The 13,801-nt window shown below is 42.3% G+C and overlaps 1 protein-coding gene across 1 annotated transcript in view; it reads right to left on the bottom strand.

Annotated features, from left to right (window-relative positions):
- Nucleotides 1-1,989: 1,989 nt before the first annotated feature.
- The window catches only part of PLEKHM3 (pleckstrin homology domain containing M3), a 158,490-nt gene continuing 146,678 nt past the window's right edge, over nucleotides 1,990-13,801 (bottom strand). The window contains exon 8 of the mRNA XM_010985440.3: nucleotides 1,990-2,564. Within this exon, the coding sequence (XP_010983742.3) occupies nucleotides 2,387-2,564 (178 nt within the window). The 3' untranslated portion in view covers nucleotides 1,990-2,386. The remainder of the gene's footprint in view (nucleotides 2,565-13,801) is intronic.

Here is a 13,801-nt window from a genome sequence, read left to right as displayed (position 1 = left end):
ACCTGGTGAAAGCATAGAGACCAGAGATGCAGAAGTTCACCCCGCCTCTCAGCCAGTCTGACCCTGGGGGCCTATGAGATGGGACAGGAAATTCTGTATACACGGCGAACATGCTAGAAGGTGGGGAGACGGCCCTGCACTTGAGGTCTCCAAGTCGGGATCACAGATACCTTAATTACGGAGGAGGCAGAAGCAAGCTACAGTGACAGGGAGCTAGGGGCGGAGGGAAAAGGCACTTTGCCATCGGAGCACATCTGTTTTATAATAAGCAGGTCTATAATTCTCTTGTGAAAGATCATGTTCTGCTATCTTCTCTCAGGCTGGAAAATATAAATACTGTATTTCATGAAGGGGAGGAGGAAAGGGGAGATGATCAAATTCGTTTGCCTGTTTGCCAAGTGCTTGTTTGAGATTTTCCACCCTTCTCCTTTTGTGTGCAACAGTCACTATAAAGTAGAGTGGGGAGGTGGGGAGTCAACTTACTTTTCTAAGAGTAAAAGGCACCGTAAAGCGTCTCATGAATGGGGCCCCAGCCCTTTTTAACGAGTTTTCATGCCTTGGTTACAGCTACTGTGTAATCAGAAAATAAACACGTGTGTGGTGCTGAGCTATTCAGTTGAAATGTGTGGTCTGGGGCCAGAGGAACTGGCACAGCTTGGGAGGTGAAAGGCTCACACCTAACCGTCTGCACAAAAGTAAGTCTGAATTGTCACGCCTCTAAACCGCCAGAAGCATCGCGAATTGGGCTCCGAAGGGAGCCAGGCATGCGGGAGAGGAGCGACGGGGTTAAACGTACCCTGGACTCTGAGCCGCTGACTCTCAGGTCCTACTAGCAGTGAAACTACTAAACTGTGAAGGCATTGAAGGCATATGCTCAAAGGAAATGAACAGAATCTTCTCATACCGTCTCCTGGGAGTTGTTTCAATATAAGCTAATTTTTCTGTTCCGTAAGGTAGGATTGGGAGCCATGACTTCCAGTGCCATCCTTCCTGCCACATCAGTCGCGGTGACTGCTACGCTGGCTCTTAAAAGGGGCACCACAGAGGGAGCGCGCCACCCTGCCAAATGCCTAAGCAACTCGTATTTCTTATGCTGTGATATTTTAAAACTTCTCATTTCACTTTACGGTGACAGTTACATGTGTGTATATATATTCATTTAAATAATATTAGATTTAATTCATTAATTATACTCACAAGTTTGCTATTTTCTTAATAGTCTAAAGTTGGTGTTTTGAAGTTCCAAGTTACTCTGATTTTTTTTTTAAACAATTAAAAAAAATTGAAAGCAGACATGGTTACGTCGACAAATTAAAGGTCAAAATGAAAGTGCCATGAAGTACAGTGAAAAATGAAGCATTTAAAATGAATAGGTAGGAACTGCCTGCACAGGATTCTATGTAAGGAAACTGCAGACTGTGTCTTGGAATGGACGCACTCCACATCCTTCCCCCAGTCTACAAACCGATGTATTTAACAACAATCCTAGGCAATTTCCTCAGGCCAGTACCATTAAAAAGTCATAACTGTCATCCATGAAACTCCTGGAAGTCTGCTCTTAAGAGAGCCCCGTCTCCAACCCGGCAAATACAATGGAGCCTCACATTGGGTGGGCGTTGGGATTCGTACCAGCAAACAGACTGACAACACAGTTATTGGTCACTGAGGTCTCTTCTCAAGAAAAACCCCTTCTGAGATTTAACTTCAAAACCAGAACTAGCTCCTCTGATAAATTAGGGATGCTTGCTTTCTGTCAGAGGGAGCTCACACTCCGGATTTCCAAGCCATTCAACTCAGCTTAGGTGATCCCTGCCTCTGCCAAGACACCGAGGTGAAAGCCAGGAACACGGGGTCCTGCTGGAAGGACCCAGAAGTCATTGCTGTGTTTTGAAGATTTTCTTATGAAATAGATGATGATGGTTGCTCGCCTCAGTGACTTCATCCTCTGTGAAGGCTAAAAATAAATAACACAAAAATAATACGAAGCGCTGTTCTGTAGGAAATGCTTTTTCCTGTGTCCTATGTAATCAATGGCCCCTGAGAGCCAAAACAAACAAACAAACAAACAAAACAAAACAAAAAACCCTGAACTATAAAGCCTTGTGTGTAAACCACGTTTTGCTTGGGAGCAAGCAGCTGAAATCCATGGCTATTGGTAATTTTTTGAGCCACAAAACTCTATGGACCTTTTAGACAATGACTGATACAGAACATACGTACAGGATGTATAGGTATGAGTGGGTGTGTGTATATATAAATATATATCTATATCTAGCTGAAGAAGAGACGGACTCTTCTCCTAGAGGGGTCTAACTGGCTAGTTAGGAAGCCACCACGGCTGATGGGTGGTTGAGAGGTCACTCCCCTGCCCCGGGCTCCTGCGGAGTCAGGTGTTCTGGTAGGACAGATCAAACATGCTGCACGCCTCCTCCAGGCTCTCGTCCATGTTCAGCCTCCGCCAGAAAGACTTCTGCTTCTTCTGCAGCTCTCGGCGTACACACCTCGGGCAGGGGACAGACTTTTCTTTGCATTCAGAGTGGAAAACGGCTCCACAGCTTTCACACCTGCAAAAGCCAACCACAGATATGATAAACAAGGTCAAAATGAGCAAGGCAGGATTCTGGAAGCCCAGTGGCCTCTGTGCAGCCTGAGCCACATTTTATTCGGGACAGCCCTGCCCCTGGGAAGAGACATGACTCATAGAAATGGGCTCTTCCCTTTTCCAAAAGGCTCAAGGTTGAATTTCACTTGAAAAACATTTTTTTTTTTTTTCCTGATTAGAACTAGCTGGGAAGAGGCTTATGGCTTCTGGGAGAAGGGGAGTCGGCAGTCAACTAGCAATTTTGTGATCATGATGACCATAGACAGAACTCTGGAAGCCCTGTGTGTTCATTTCCCCTCCAACAAGAAAGAAGAGAGGGCAGTGACTGTAGGGTGAAATGAAAGAAAATAAGACTGAAGTGCCTTGCCCGCGGAAGACACTCCCAACACAGTGACAGCCCCGCATCACAGCTGTGAAAACGCGGCTTTCCACTTCCAGTAACAAGAGCACAGTGGCTCCCCGGGACTCCTTGCCTTTTTGATGCTTTGGAAAGGTACAATGATACATTTTCATTTTCTGAATGATATCCTCTGGTCTATTGTTCTCCTGAGTTTAAAAAAAAAATTAGGAACCTCTCCCAACCTTTCTAAATCTACCTTTATAACACAAGCGGGAACAGTGAAGCATGGGAGAGTGGGGCAGGGAACTTTTTTTTTAAACAACACATAGATATTGTGATTTATAGAGAGGAGGCATTCCAGGTGGATGACTAGTTTGTTGTTTGGCTTGGTGGAAGCCTTTACAGGAGTCTAAATGGCTTGTTTTTACTGCACAGTCTTTAATGATGAGTAACTGACAAGCACAAGTAGAGCTGCTCCAGTGGGTGGCTGGCCAGCGTGGATTAAGTTTGCATCCTTCCACACATGAGTGACAACCGACTATGACCTCATCCCAGGAGCCCAGGGAATTGAGCCCACATGATTTTGTTCAACCAGCAAGAACCAGGGAGGATCCAGCACTGGACCGGGTTCAAAGACGGCTATGAAGGAGCCAGTCCCCAGGGGCCTCTTATGCTTTTCTTCGAGTGCCTTGAGTTTCAGTGCTGGGTGTAGGGTGGTCTTTGGGGCACCATTCCCTGGCCTGCTACTGACTCTCCACTGGCACCGTTCAGGACTCAGAAAGTTCGGTCACAGGAGGATCTTCCCACCCACCCTCGTACCCAGGAGAGAAGGTAGGGACTTAGAGGGAGAGACACTAGTGTAGGGGGGAAGGGCTGTATCTACCAGCTGAGAGGCCAGAAGACAGAAGCTTCACTGTACCCAGCTGTCTCTCCCCGCAGCTCAGCTCTCTGGACCAAATATCACACAACAGTGGTCAGAAGAGCAGGCAGAGTGAGATGGCCTGACTTCAAACCCCACCTTCAAATCACTTTCTGCCTGTATGACCGCTATGGACTGAACTGTGTGCTCCCTTTTGTATTTGGAGATGCTGTCCTAGGGAAGTAATTAAGGTTAAATGAAATCATAAGGGTGAGGCCAGCTCTGATAGGATTAGTTCCTTACAAGAAGAGACAACAGAAAGGTCTCTCTCCCCCTGTATGAGGAAAGGCTGTATGAGGACTGGGGCAGGAAGGCGGCTGTCTGCAAGCCAGGAAGAGAGCTCTAACCAGAAACCAAGCCCTGCTGGACCTTGATCTGGGGCTTCTGGCCTCCAGAACTGTGAGAAATAAGTATCTGATGTGGAAGCCACCCAGTTTATGGTGTTCTGTGTAACAGCCTGAGCTGATTAAGACAGGGACCTTGAGTAAGTTACCTCACTTCCCTGAGCTTCTCTTCTTATCTGCTAAGTTGAGTTTCCATTGACAGGTACTTGTCTGGTGTTGGGAGGCTTAAATGGGATGATGGGTAAGGCGTTTAGCACAGTTCCCGGAACACGGTAAGTGCTGAACAATACAGCTCCTCCCAGTGCAAGCAGCTGCCTGCTGCCTTCTTGCAGGCCTTCATTTCGGCCTGGTTTCACCTATGTCACCATGGTGACCTGAGGACACCTTGGTCAATCCCCTCGTCTCAGAGATAAGAAAACTGAGATTCTAAGAGGGCTAGTGACTGTCTCTCGAGGACACCGTGAGTTAAAGACTGAGTTGTGACTAGAACCCAGGGTTCCTGGCAGCCCAGCCAAAGCTCGTACTGAGGCCTGGTCATCTGAGTGAGAGCAGTGTGCCATCATGGAGGGAAACACAGGGCTTCCAGTCAGAATATTTGTGTTCAAATCTCAAATCCTCTTTTGAGTGACCTTGGGCACGTTATTCACATTCTAGCTGCTCTGGTTTCCTCATTTGGAAAATGCTGTTCACAATGACCTCCTTTCTACTCACTGAGACTAAACCAGGTCCTGAGACTAAACCAGGTGGATGTCTATGTAAAAGGACCATTCAAACAACACCGTGACAACACCTCTCATGATGATGCTAATACCTGCCTTCCTGACACTGGAGCTAGCTGTGCCGCCCGGGCAGTTGACGTGGTGGGGTCATTTCTAGTGTCTCCCTGCCCTCAGCCCCTCCCTCCTTCCCAGGGGAGAAAGGTCAGACCCAGGTGTCCTAGTGCCTGTCTTGTCTGAGTGGCTCCTCCCCAGTAGTTGTGGCTTTGTCCCTAGTGGGTTATACCTCTGTAACCTTCTACCGCTGAAGTGACACTGCTGATAACGTTATCAAATAAATTTCCTCCTTCCTGCCCCCTTTGCCCTGCTGAGTTAGTCAGTGACTTATACACCTAGGGAGGTTGCCCTCGGGCACTGATTGATGAGGAGAGAACCGCTGGGTTCCTTCAGTACCACTCCCTTATCTGTGCTGCTACCCCCCTCCCACCCTGCTGTGAGTGAAGAGGTTGAGCCTTATCAGATATTTCTGGTGCAACAAACACCCATGGGGTGATGGAGGGACCGAGTACACCTGCTCTTTCCAGCCAAAGGTCAGTAACTGAAAAAAGTCTGAGATAAAAAATTAATGATTTCAAAGTAGAACCAAGTCCTATTTTTTTCTAACAATTTGTAACCCAGCAGGCATCTTTTGAGTGGCATAATGGACAGATTGATCAATGACTTTCTCAAATTCAGACTGTATTGTTAATTTCCCCCCTGAGTTTCTCTTTAAAGGAAAAGAACAAGCGCAGGAAAGGGAAGGAGGAAGAGAAACTGTTTCTCACGTGAGAGTTACGGTGCTCTGTAATAAAAATGAGATGTGCAGGGAAAATATTTACATTAAAAATGCAATATATAGGTATGCTCCTCTTAGAGAACAGGGCTCTATTCAAAAGGACCTTTCACTTTAAAAAGATTCACTGGCTCCTTCGTGTTTTCTGAATTCCTGACTGGATTTAACATATGATTTAACAAACATAACTTTTTAGATACATGTCTTTTATATAAGGCAAATCTACCAGTGTAATCATCTGCGCAGAAAATTGCCACAGATAATGAAAGAGCAAAGTCCCTTTGGTATTCTGCGTGAGCAGTCAAATGAAAGCCAGCACCTTCATTTCTGAGTCACCCAGTCCCAGCAATCAGCAGTTCCACTGCATTTTGGTTGTTGCTTCTGTGCACCACAGAGAACAAAGACGGAATGTCCTCCCTTCCCAGTGTCATGTCATAGAGGATGCGCCTGCAGGGACATGGACTTGCTATTGACCAAAGCCATCCAATGGGTTTTCCCATTTTTTTCTTGAAAACATTCATTGCTTCACTTAATCCAGAGATCTCAACTCTACTGACAGTTTGGGACAGACAGTTCTTTGTTGTGGGGGCTGTCATGTGCACTGCAGGATGTTTAGCAGTATCCCTGCCTTCCACATACCAGATGCTAGTAGCAACCTGCCGCCCCTCCTGTGTCAATGCCTCCTGACACTGCCAAATGTCCAGAAGTCCCTGGTGGAGCAGTGAGATCAGCCCAGTTGAGAACCATTGACCTAACCCATCTGCACAAAGCATCATAGAGGGGGTACCCAGGAAGTACTTAACAGTTCTCTCCCCAGGTGGAATTTGCAAGTGTCACCTTCTGGCTTCTGCTCATACCAACCAATAAGGTCCAGCATAGTGTATTTATTCATAGCATTTTCACAAATACATATTTTTAATACATCATTTGATTAAAATAGGTGAAACGCACTAGCATTAACCATCCCATGGTTTCTAAAATTAATTTAGAAACAACAAGTTTATACTGTACAGCACAGGGAACTATATTCAATATCTTATAGTAGCTTATGGTGAAAAAGAATATGAAAATGAATATATATATATGTTCATGTATGACTGAAGCATTATGCTGTACACTAGAAACTGACACAACATTGTGAACTGACTATACTTCAATAAAAAATACATATACAAAGTTAATTTAGAACATGATTTAAGGAGTTAATACCCATGACACAATTCTATGCATTGATTAGTAGCCCTTAGCTTTCTATCAACTCGTTCTGATTTTTCCATCCTCCCCAAAGATCATCTTGGTGGTTGGCCTTCAGTCACATTTATTTGCTCTTTTGGCCAAGAACTTCTGGAGTATTTCTTTGTGGTGTTCTTTGCTTCTTCATGCCTCATCTAGGCCATCCAACGAACTAAAACTATAAACTTCTGTATTTGTTCCATTAAACAAATTGCTTTTGTATAGCTGTGAAGCAGTTAGGTTTTAGCAACTTCTACAATGAAAAGGAGACCAGTGGTATATCAATGAGGCCACTTGCTGCAGAGAGGAGGGCTCAACTAGAGTGAGGAACCCCGAGTTCTTGGCCCAGTGACCCTAGCATCACTGGGATCTTGGGTAGGTTACTTATCCCTGAACCTCGTTGGACTAGATGGTGTCTAAGGTTCCTTCCAACCTGCAGGTTTTGTGTAGGGGGGAAAAAGCTACTCTGGGTTTTACCCTCCTCTTTCCAAACCTTCTTGCCCCCAGGTCTGTGGATGAACGAGTGGGAATGTTGACTGGCGTCTCCTCAGACAAGCTGGGATTGAATGAGATGAGCTTTAAAGTGAAGAGCATTACTTTACATTTTATTTATTTGCATTGATCAATCAAACTATGAAACAGCTTTTATGTGCTAGTACATATAACTCTGATCATCAGGAATTTGGCCACAAGGAGCTGACTCTGCCCTTTCTAAAAAAATTTCAGCTGAACGTGAAGGATTTTTTCCTAAGCCTTCTTCCACCTTTCATCAGCATCCCCTCTCTCCGAGAATTGTTAAATGCTGAGGGGTTTTTATTTGGGGCAGTGGGGGTTGGCTAGAGGCAGTAGTCATTTACCACCCTATATAGAAGGATTTTTATGTTTTAACCACTGGGACAGCCACACTGGGGTGGACCAGGTGCCTATCAGCACTGGATACACCAGAGGACAGGTAAGGAGGGAGGAGTAACTCGAGGTCTGCTTCTTTGGAAGCTCTAAGAGGCAATGCCATTAAAGGTCTATGTGCCCGGCAAACTGGTCCCCTTCTTTGGGATGCGGCAGAGGAATAGCTCTACCATTTAGGGGCCATACAAATCTCGTTCTATGTTTTAGTAAAGGCACCATCACAAGAGACCACATTTTATAAACAGTCTTTGACCTAAAAATTAGCTTAGTGACCTACGGTAAATGAGAGAGTGGTTCAGAACTTAGAAATCAGTCAATTGCCAAGAGATGGGATAGACAGGATGTTCTTATGATAGCTATCAAACCCAAGGAAACTAACCTGTGACAAACTAACAGAACTAAATATATGCAGGGAAAAAGGTTTGCTTCTTAAGTACTATGGCCAGGAAGCAAGAATTCCTGGCAGCAGATGGTTTCCTGTTCTGGAATGCTGATGATGTGAGACCAATTAGAGACAGGCTGGATGATGGCTTTGTCTGTGCCCTTCCAGATTCTAGCTGCTCACAGGGAGGTCACAGGAAACTGCTAAAGGCCTCTGCCCCAGGTTGAGGTCACTGAGACGCTTCTGCTCTGTTCATGTTGGGTTCTTTCCCTGCTGCATTTTTATTTTTGGCTCAGGCAATGACCTCAGATATTTCACTAGGATTGAAATTCAGGCTTGAGTTTGGTTGGATCTCTGACAAATGAAAGGACAGGCCCACAGAGCAGGGCAGAGCTTTGGCTGATTTCCACTCTGCAGAGCCCACAATGGAGAGGGTGGGGTGCAGAAATAAGTGCACGTTATCAGGCATGCGAGTGTGGTCTGGTGTGTGGCTACTATGTGAGACGCCCCATAGGGCCACTAGCTATTACTGGTTTTTCCAAGAAACCAAGATGATTATTTAAATCTCTTAGCTAAGGGAGGTAGTTACTGGGGCCTGGTTATTTTAATATTTTGGGTTGGTTGGTGTTTTCTTCTGTTATTGTGTAAGTAAATCAATGTAAGCAAACATAAATTGCTTAAAGAGGAAATCAGCCAACATCACATATGGCGTATGTGTGCGTGCGTGCATGTGCTAGGTAAGTACTTACATACGTATATGTGTGCTGTTTAGAAGAATACCCAAAACATGTTACTAAATATGCAATGGTGAGACGATGGTTAAATATGATTTAAACAAATGATACAATCTAACAGATTCATTCTCTTGTGGGAAATAGAAGGGTTAAAATAAAGAAATATTAACACACAATTTCAGTTAGAAACCGATTATGGTTGGTGCCATGGGTGGGGAGGGTCCAAGTTTCATAGCCGCTGCCTGGAGCACCACCTCCAGTCAAGCCTTGTGCCAGGATTCTCAGAAATCCACCCTCCTCAGGCGCCCCTCTATTCTGCCCCAGGAGAAGCAGGTGGGGAGGGGAGGAAGAGAGCAGAGTGTCTGGGAACACTGGATTACAGAACTGTCCTGGCTCTTTGCAGAGTGAGGAATGAGCTGCATTTGGGCCTATCACATTTAGGGGTGTTTTGTGATTTTTTTTTTCTTTTTCCTTTTTTTGGGTTGGGGTAGAGAGGTGGAGGCTAAAAAGGTATCCATATGGTTTGACTGGAACTACATGAGACTGGAAAAGATCCAGCTCCTTTGGGCCAAATGTCTGGCAGATTTAGGCATGTATGTGCTAATTTGTAAAGCCATTCAGTAGTTCTGAACTGTAAAATGCAAATACAGTAATATCAAATTAGGCAACATCTTTATGGCCCTTTGCATATATTATCCTTACAACAGCTCTCCTATTTGTTTTCCCTTTTTTGGTCAGTCAGTCAGTCAGTCAGTCAGTAAATAGATAAAATGAAATGACATGATAAAATAACTGGTGGCCTATCTGGTCCTAGAACCAGTAAATGATGACCAGCTTTGGACTTGATTCCAGTCTTCTGACTTCAGTATGGCCCTCCTTCTCCAGTTACTAGCCACATGGTCCTTCAACGTATCCCCAAATACCTGCTAAGACTCAGATCTGGGGAGGACAATTGGCATGTCCTGCAATGATCTTTTTATTTACCTTTTAATCCCCAGAGTTAATTAAGTAAGGTTTTCCTCCCGATTGTAGTCCACAAAGCATTTGGCTTTCACAGGTCTTGCACTTTTAGTTTGTAAACCAAGCTCAGCTAATACCTTTGATAAGAGCTTTACTTGAAATCTTGGCTTTGAAATAGAATGTAAACGAGGGTTAATTAATTCATTTGATAATTTTGCTACCCTACTGGGGACAGTAATTCACTACTATCTTTAGTGCAAATGCTTAATAAATGCTTCTACTAATTTGCAGATGGTCACAAGTCTTCTCAGTAATACTCTATGTATATAAAATAACAATAGTTTTGACCTGAATGAAATAGTTTTTTGGGGATAGGGAAAAACTGGAATTTCTGACACTTCTAAGTGTTTTGTTTGTTTGTTTTAATGGTTCACCTGACATTTACTATCACTCTCAGCAGACAAGTGTCCCTCATTTCTTGGGATTACTTCAGAAAAATCTGTTTAGCATTTAGAGAAAGTAAAGGATCTGAAGGAGGCTTTAAAAATTTTCTACAATTTCTGGAAAAAGCTAGACTATCTCATTATTGTAGCCATTAAATAACCATAAATTAGAGTGATGGCTTTCTGCAAAAATCTCTAAAGTAATTCAAAACATGTAAGAGTCCAAGAGATGTTCAGAAATGTCTTGCTACCTCTAAGAAAAAGGCAGTGAATGTAAGGATATCATTAGGCTAATGCAGATTAAAAAAATATCTTGGCTTATATATGGACTTCTGTTAGTTCACCAGCCTACCTTTTTAGTGTAAAAATGAAAAATTTAACCGTCAAGTTTTTGAAGTAAGCTTCTTTAAAAGAAACAATAATTTATAAGGATGGTATCTATCTAAGCCTCTGAATAGGATTTACTTCTATTTAACATATTACATTTTAGTTCCTCAAAGTACTAAGACGCTTAATGGAACACAAATAAAAGAAACTGTCAAGCATGGGTACATTAGAAAAACGCAAAAAAGTTCAGAAGGTAAAAATTTAATTTTATAAACAGCATGATTAGTTGCATAGGAATAAGTTAGAGATGTAAATTTAAAAGGAGAAAAGCTTTTAAATAAAAGACCCGAAGTATTTGGCCATTTCTTTAGCCTGCTCCCCTATTTGCCTCTTCTCACCAATATAATTCTCTGCCAGACGGTATTACATAATTTCCTAATACTCAGTGTGTTCTAGGCAAGTGGTTCCCAAAGTGTGGTCCCTGGACTAGGCAAACCAGCATCACCAGAGAATTTGTTAGAAATGCAAATCACTGGGTTCCACTCCAGACTTACTGAATCATAAACTCCAGGGTGGGGCTTGGCAATCTGTGTTTTAACAAGCCCTCGAGAGAATTCTGATAAATAGAAGAGTTTGAATACCACTGTCCTAGGCCAATCATTTCCAAAGACAGTGTCTAACATATTAAACAGGGCTGTCCTACATACTTAGGACAAAAACACAGACTTTACAAATGAAAATAGGAAGTGGTATTAACTAATGTTTCTATAGAGGGCTTTACATTTCATATCTATTAATATCTTCTCATAGCTGGTAAGTAAGAACCTCATTTTGTTTTGCTTTCCCTAATAACAATACGGAGTTGTTCTTGCATTTATTAGTCATTTGCATATTTTTCAGTAAATCAGTTTGTGTCCTTTGCCCATTTTCTAACAACTTTTACAGATTTTTGTATATTCGGGAAATTAATTCTTTGTCAGATGTGTGGAAAATATTTCTTGAAGTTTCCTGTTTACATTTGCCTTTATCTATAGAATTATAAGCATTTTAACATTTTAAAAATGTATTTAAAAGCATTTTGCTTCCATGGTTTCTGGGTTTGTGACAAGCTTAGAGAGACCTTCCCCATACTAAGATGATAAAGATATTCACCCATCTTTTCTTCTAGTGCTTTATGGGTTTCTTTTTACATTAAAATATTTGATCCATCTGGAATTTATCTTGATACAAGGAGTATGGTAAAATCCAGCATTATTCTTTCTCCAAATGGCTATCTGGTTCCTAGTTCCTTTTATGAAATGATCCATTTTTGTTTCACTAATTTGCTGAGCCACCTTTATCATGTGCTAAATTCCCATATTACTTGGGTCTGTTTCCATGCCTTCTGAAATCCTGTTCTATTAATCTGTCTTCCTATGCCAACACTATACTGTTTTATAATACATTTTTATAGCTGGTAAAAACAATCTCCCTTCAAGTAAACAACTTTAGAGTTTATAACTCTATAGAGAAGTTGTAACATTCTACATTGAATATATTAGCGAAGTTTACTGCTGCCCACCTTTGTTAAATGAAAACATTTTGAAATGTATATCATCAATAAACTAATTAAAAATTTTACATTATAGGTTTATTTATTATGTTTATTTAAAAAGAGGTGCCCCTGTGTAAACATCTCAGGTGGTCAAGGACTAATTCTGACCTTAGACATTTGACTTTTTGAACATTTCAGGTTTTTTTCATCTTTATATAGTGACAAAGGTATTCTTTAACTGTTTACATGTTTATGGAATCAGGTAACATGGTTCAACTGTTTAATAATGTATAAAGTTTAAGTAATTAAAATTATCCTACTGTGTGAACCAAGCACATATTTATTACCTTGGAAAAATACTGCAGTAAGTCTTAAGACCTGGTACATAATAACACTGAATGAGGGAAAAAGATGTGAACAACAGTGCCTGTTTTAGCAGCCCCTTTCATTTAGTGAGAGTTACTACTTGGAACTTTTGTTCTAATTTGCTCATTAGTAAAAGTTGGGTGGAACTGATCATTACAATAATAAAAAGTTATGAATAGTTATGCTATGTACATAAGCAATAAACAGGCATGTAAGACACCTGGAAGTCACAAAAAATTTTATTTCTTTCAATGCTGTGTATATTCATAAGAAAGGACTAGGGTGGAGAAGGCTAGATGGTAGTATATCAGCAAAGGACACTCTCAAAGGGAACAACGCATTCACTCACTGCGGGAAGCCAGTGGGAGCCTTTTGCTTAGTTCTGGTTAGCAACATGCCTGCTAAGTGATAACTAAACCTTTCCTCTTTCATTGCCACCTGGGCAAGCTCTCTAGACCCCTCGGTGAGAGAAACTGAGGCAAGAGATTTTCAGGTGGATAAGGCAGAGAGAAGAAGGGCTAAGTACTGCTCTTATGTGCTCTCTATGTACGAGTTTCCTTGGTCAGGTCTCTCTCTTAAACAGGAGACCTCATGTACCTCTCAGGGAAGCGGAGGAAGGAAAAAGTCACTTTTTTTGCTTGCTGCTTTGACATTCACATCATTTCTGACCCTAAATCCCTGGACTGGTGCCTCTTTCAGGCACTGCTTGAAAACCCTGCTCCCCCCTCATGTTACTCAGGCCTCACTCTCCCCCACCCTAATCCTATCCTGCGCCCCCCATCCCGTGCCTTCCCCACTGCCAAAGGAAAATCTGCTTGTTTCTTCATTCTCAACTCTGAAAAATTTTCTTTCCTATCACTGATGTATGCTGCTTTCCCGCCAAAGTCTTTCAAATTCCCTTTCTCTCCAGCATCAAGGATTCTCTTTCTAGAAAAAAAGTGTTAACTCCCCTCTTAAAGAATGGCTTTAAGATACTTGAACCTCCCCACTCTCAAGGCCAAATTAGATCTTTTAAATTGTATCAGGTCAAGTTAGTGGCTTCCAACGTTTCCAATGCAGTCTTTAAACCAGCCACTGATTCATTATTTGCAAGTTAGTCTATTATGTTATTGGTTTTGTAAAAGGCAATTCCCATGTTTCTCTTTTTCACATGAATTACTTTT

The sequence above is a fragment of the Camelus dromedarius genome, chromosome 4, assembly GCF_036321535.1.
Source record: "Camelus dromedarius isolate mCamDro1 chromosome 4, mCamDro1.pat, whole genome shotgun sequence".
Lineage (NCBI taxonomy): Eukaryota > Metazoa > Chordata > Mammalia > Artiodactyla > Camelidae > Camelus > Camelus dromedarius.
Note: the sequence above shows the minus strand (reverse complement) of the source record. Positions and strands in the feature narration are given on the sequence as shown.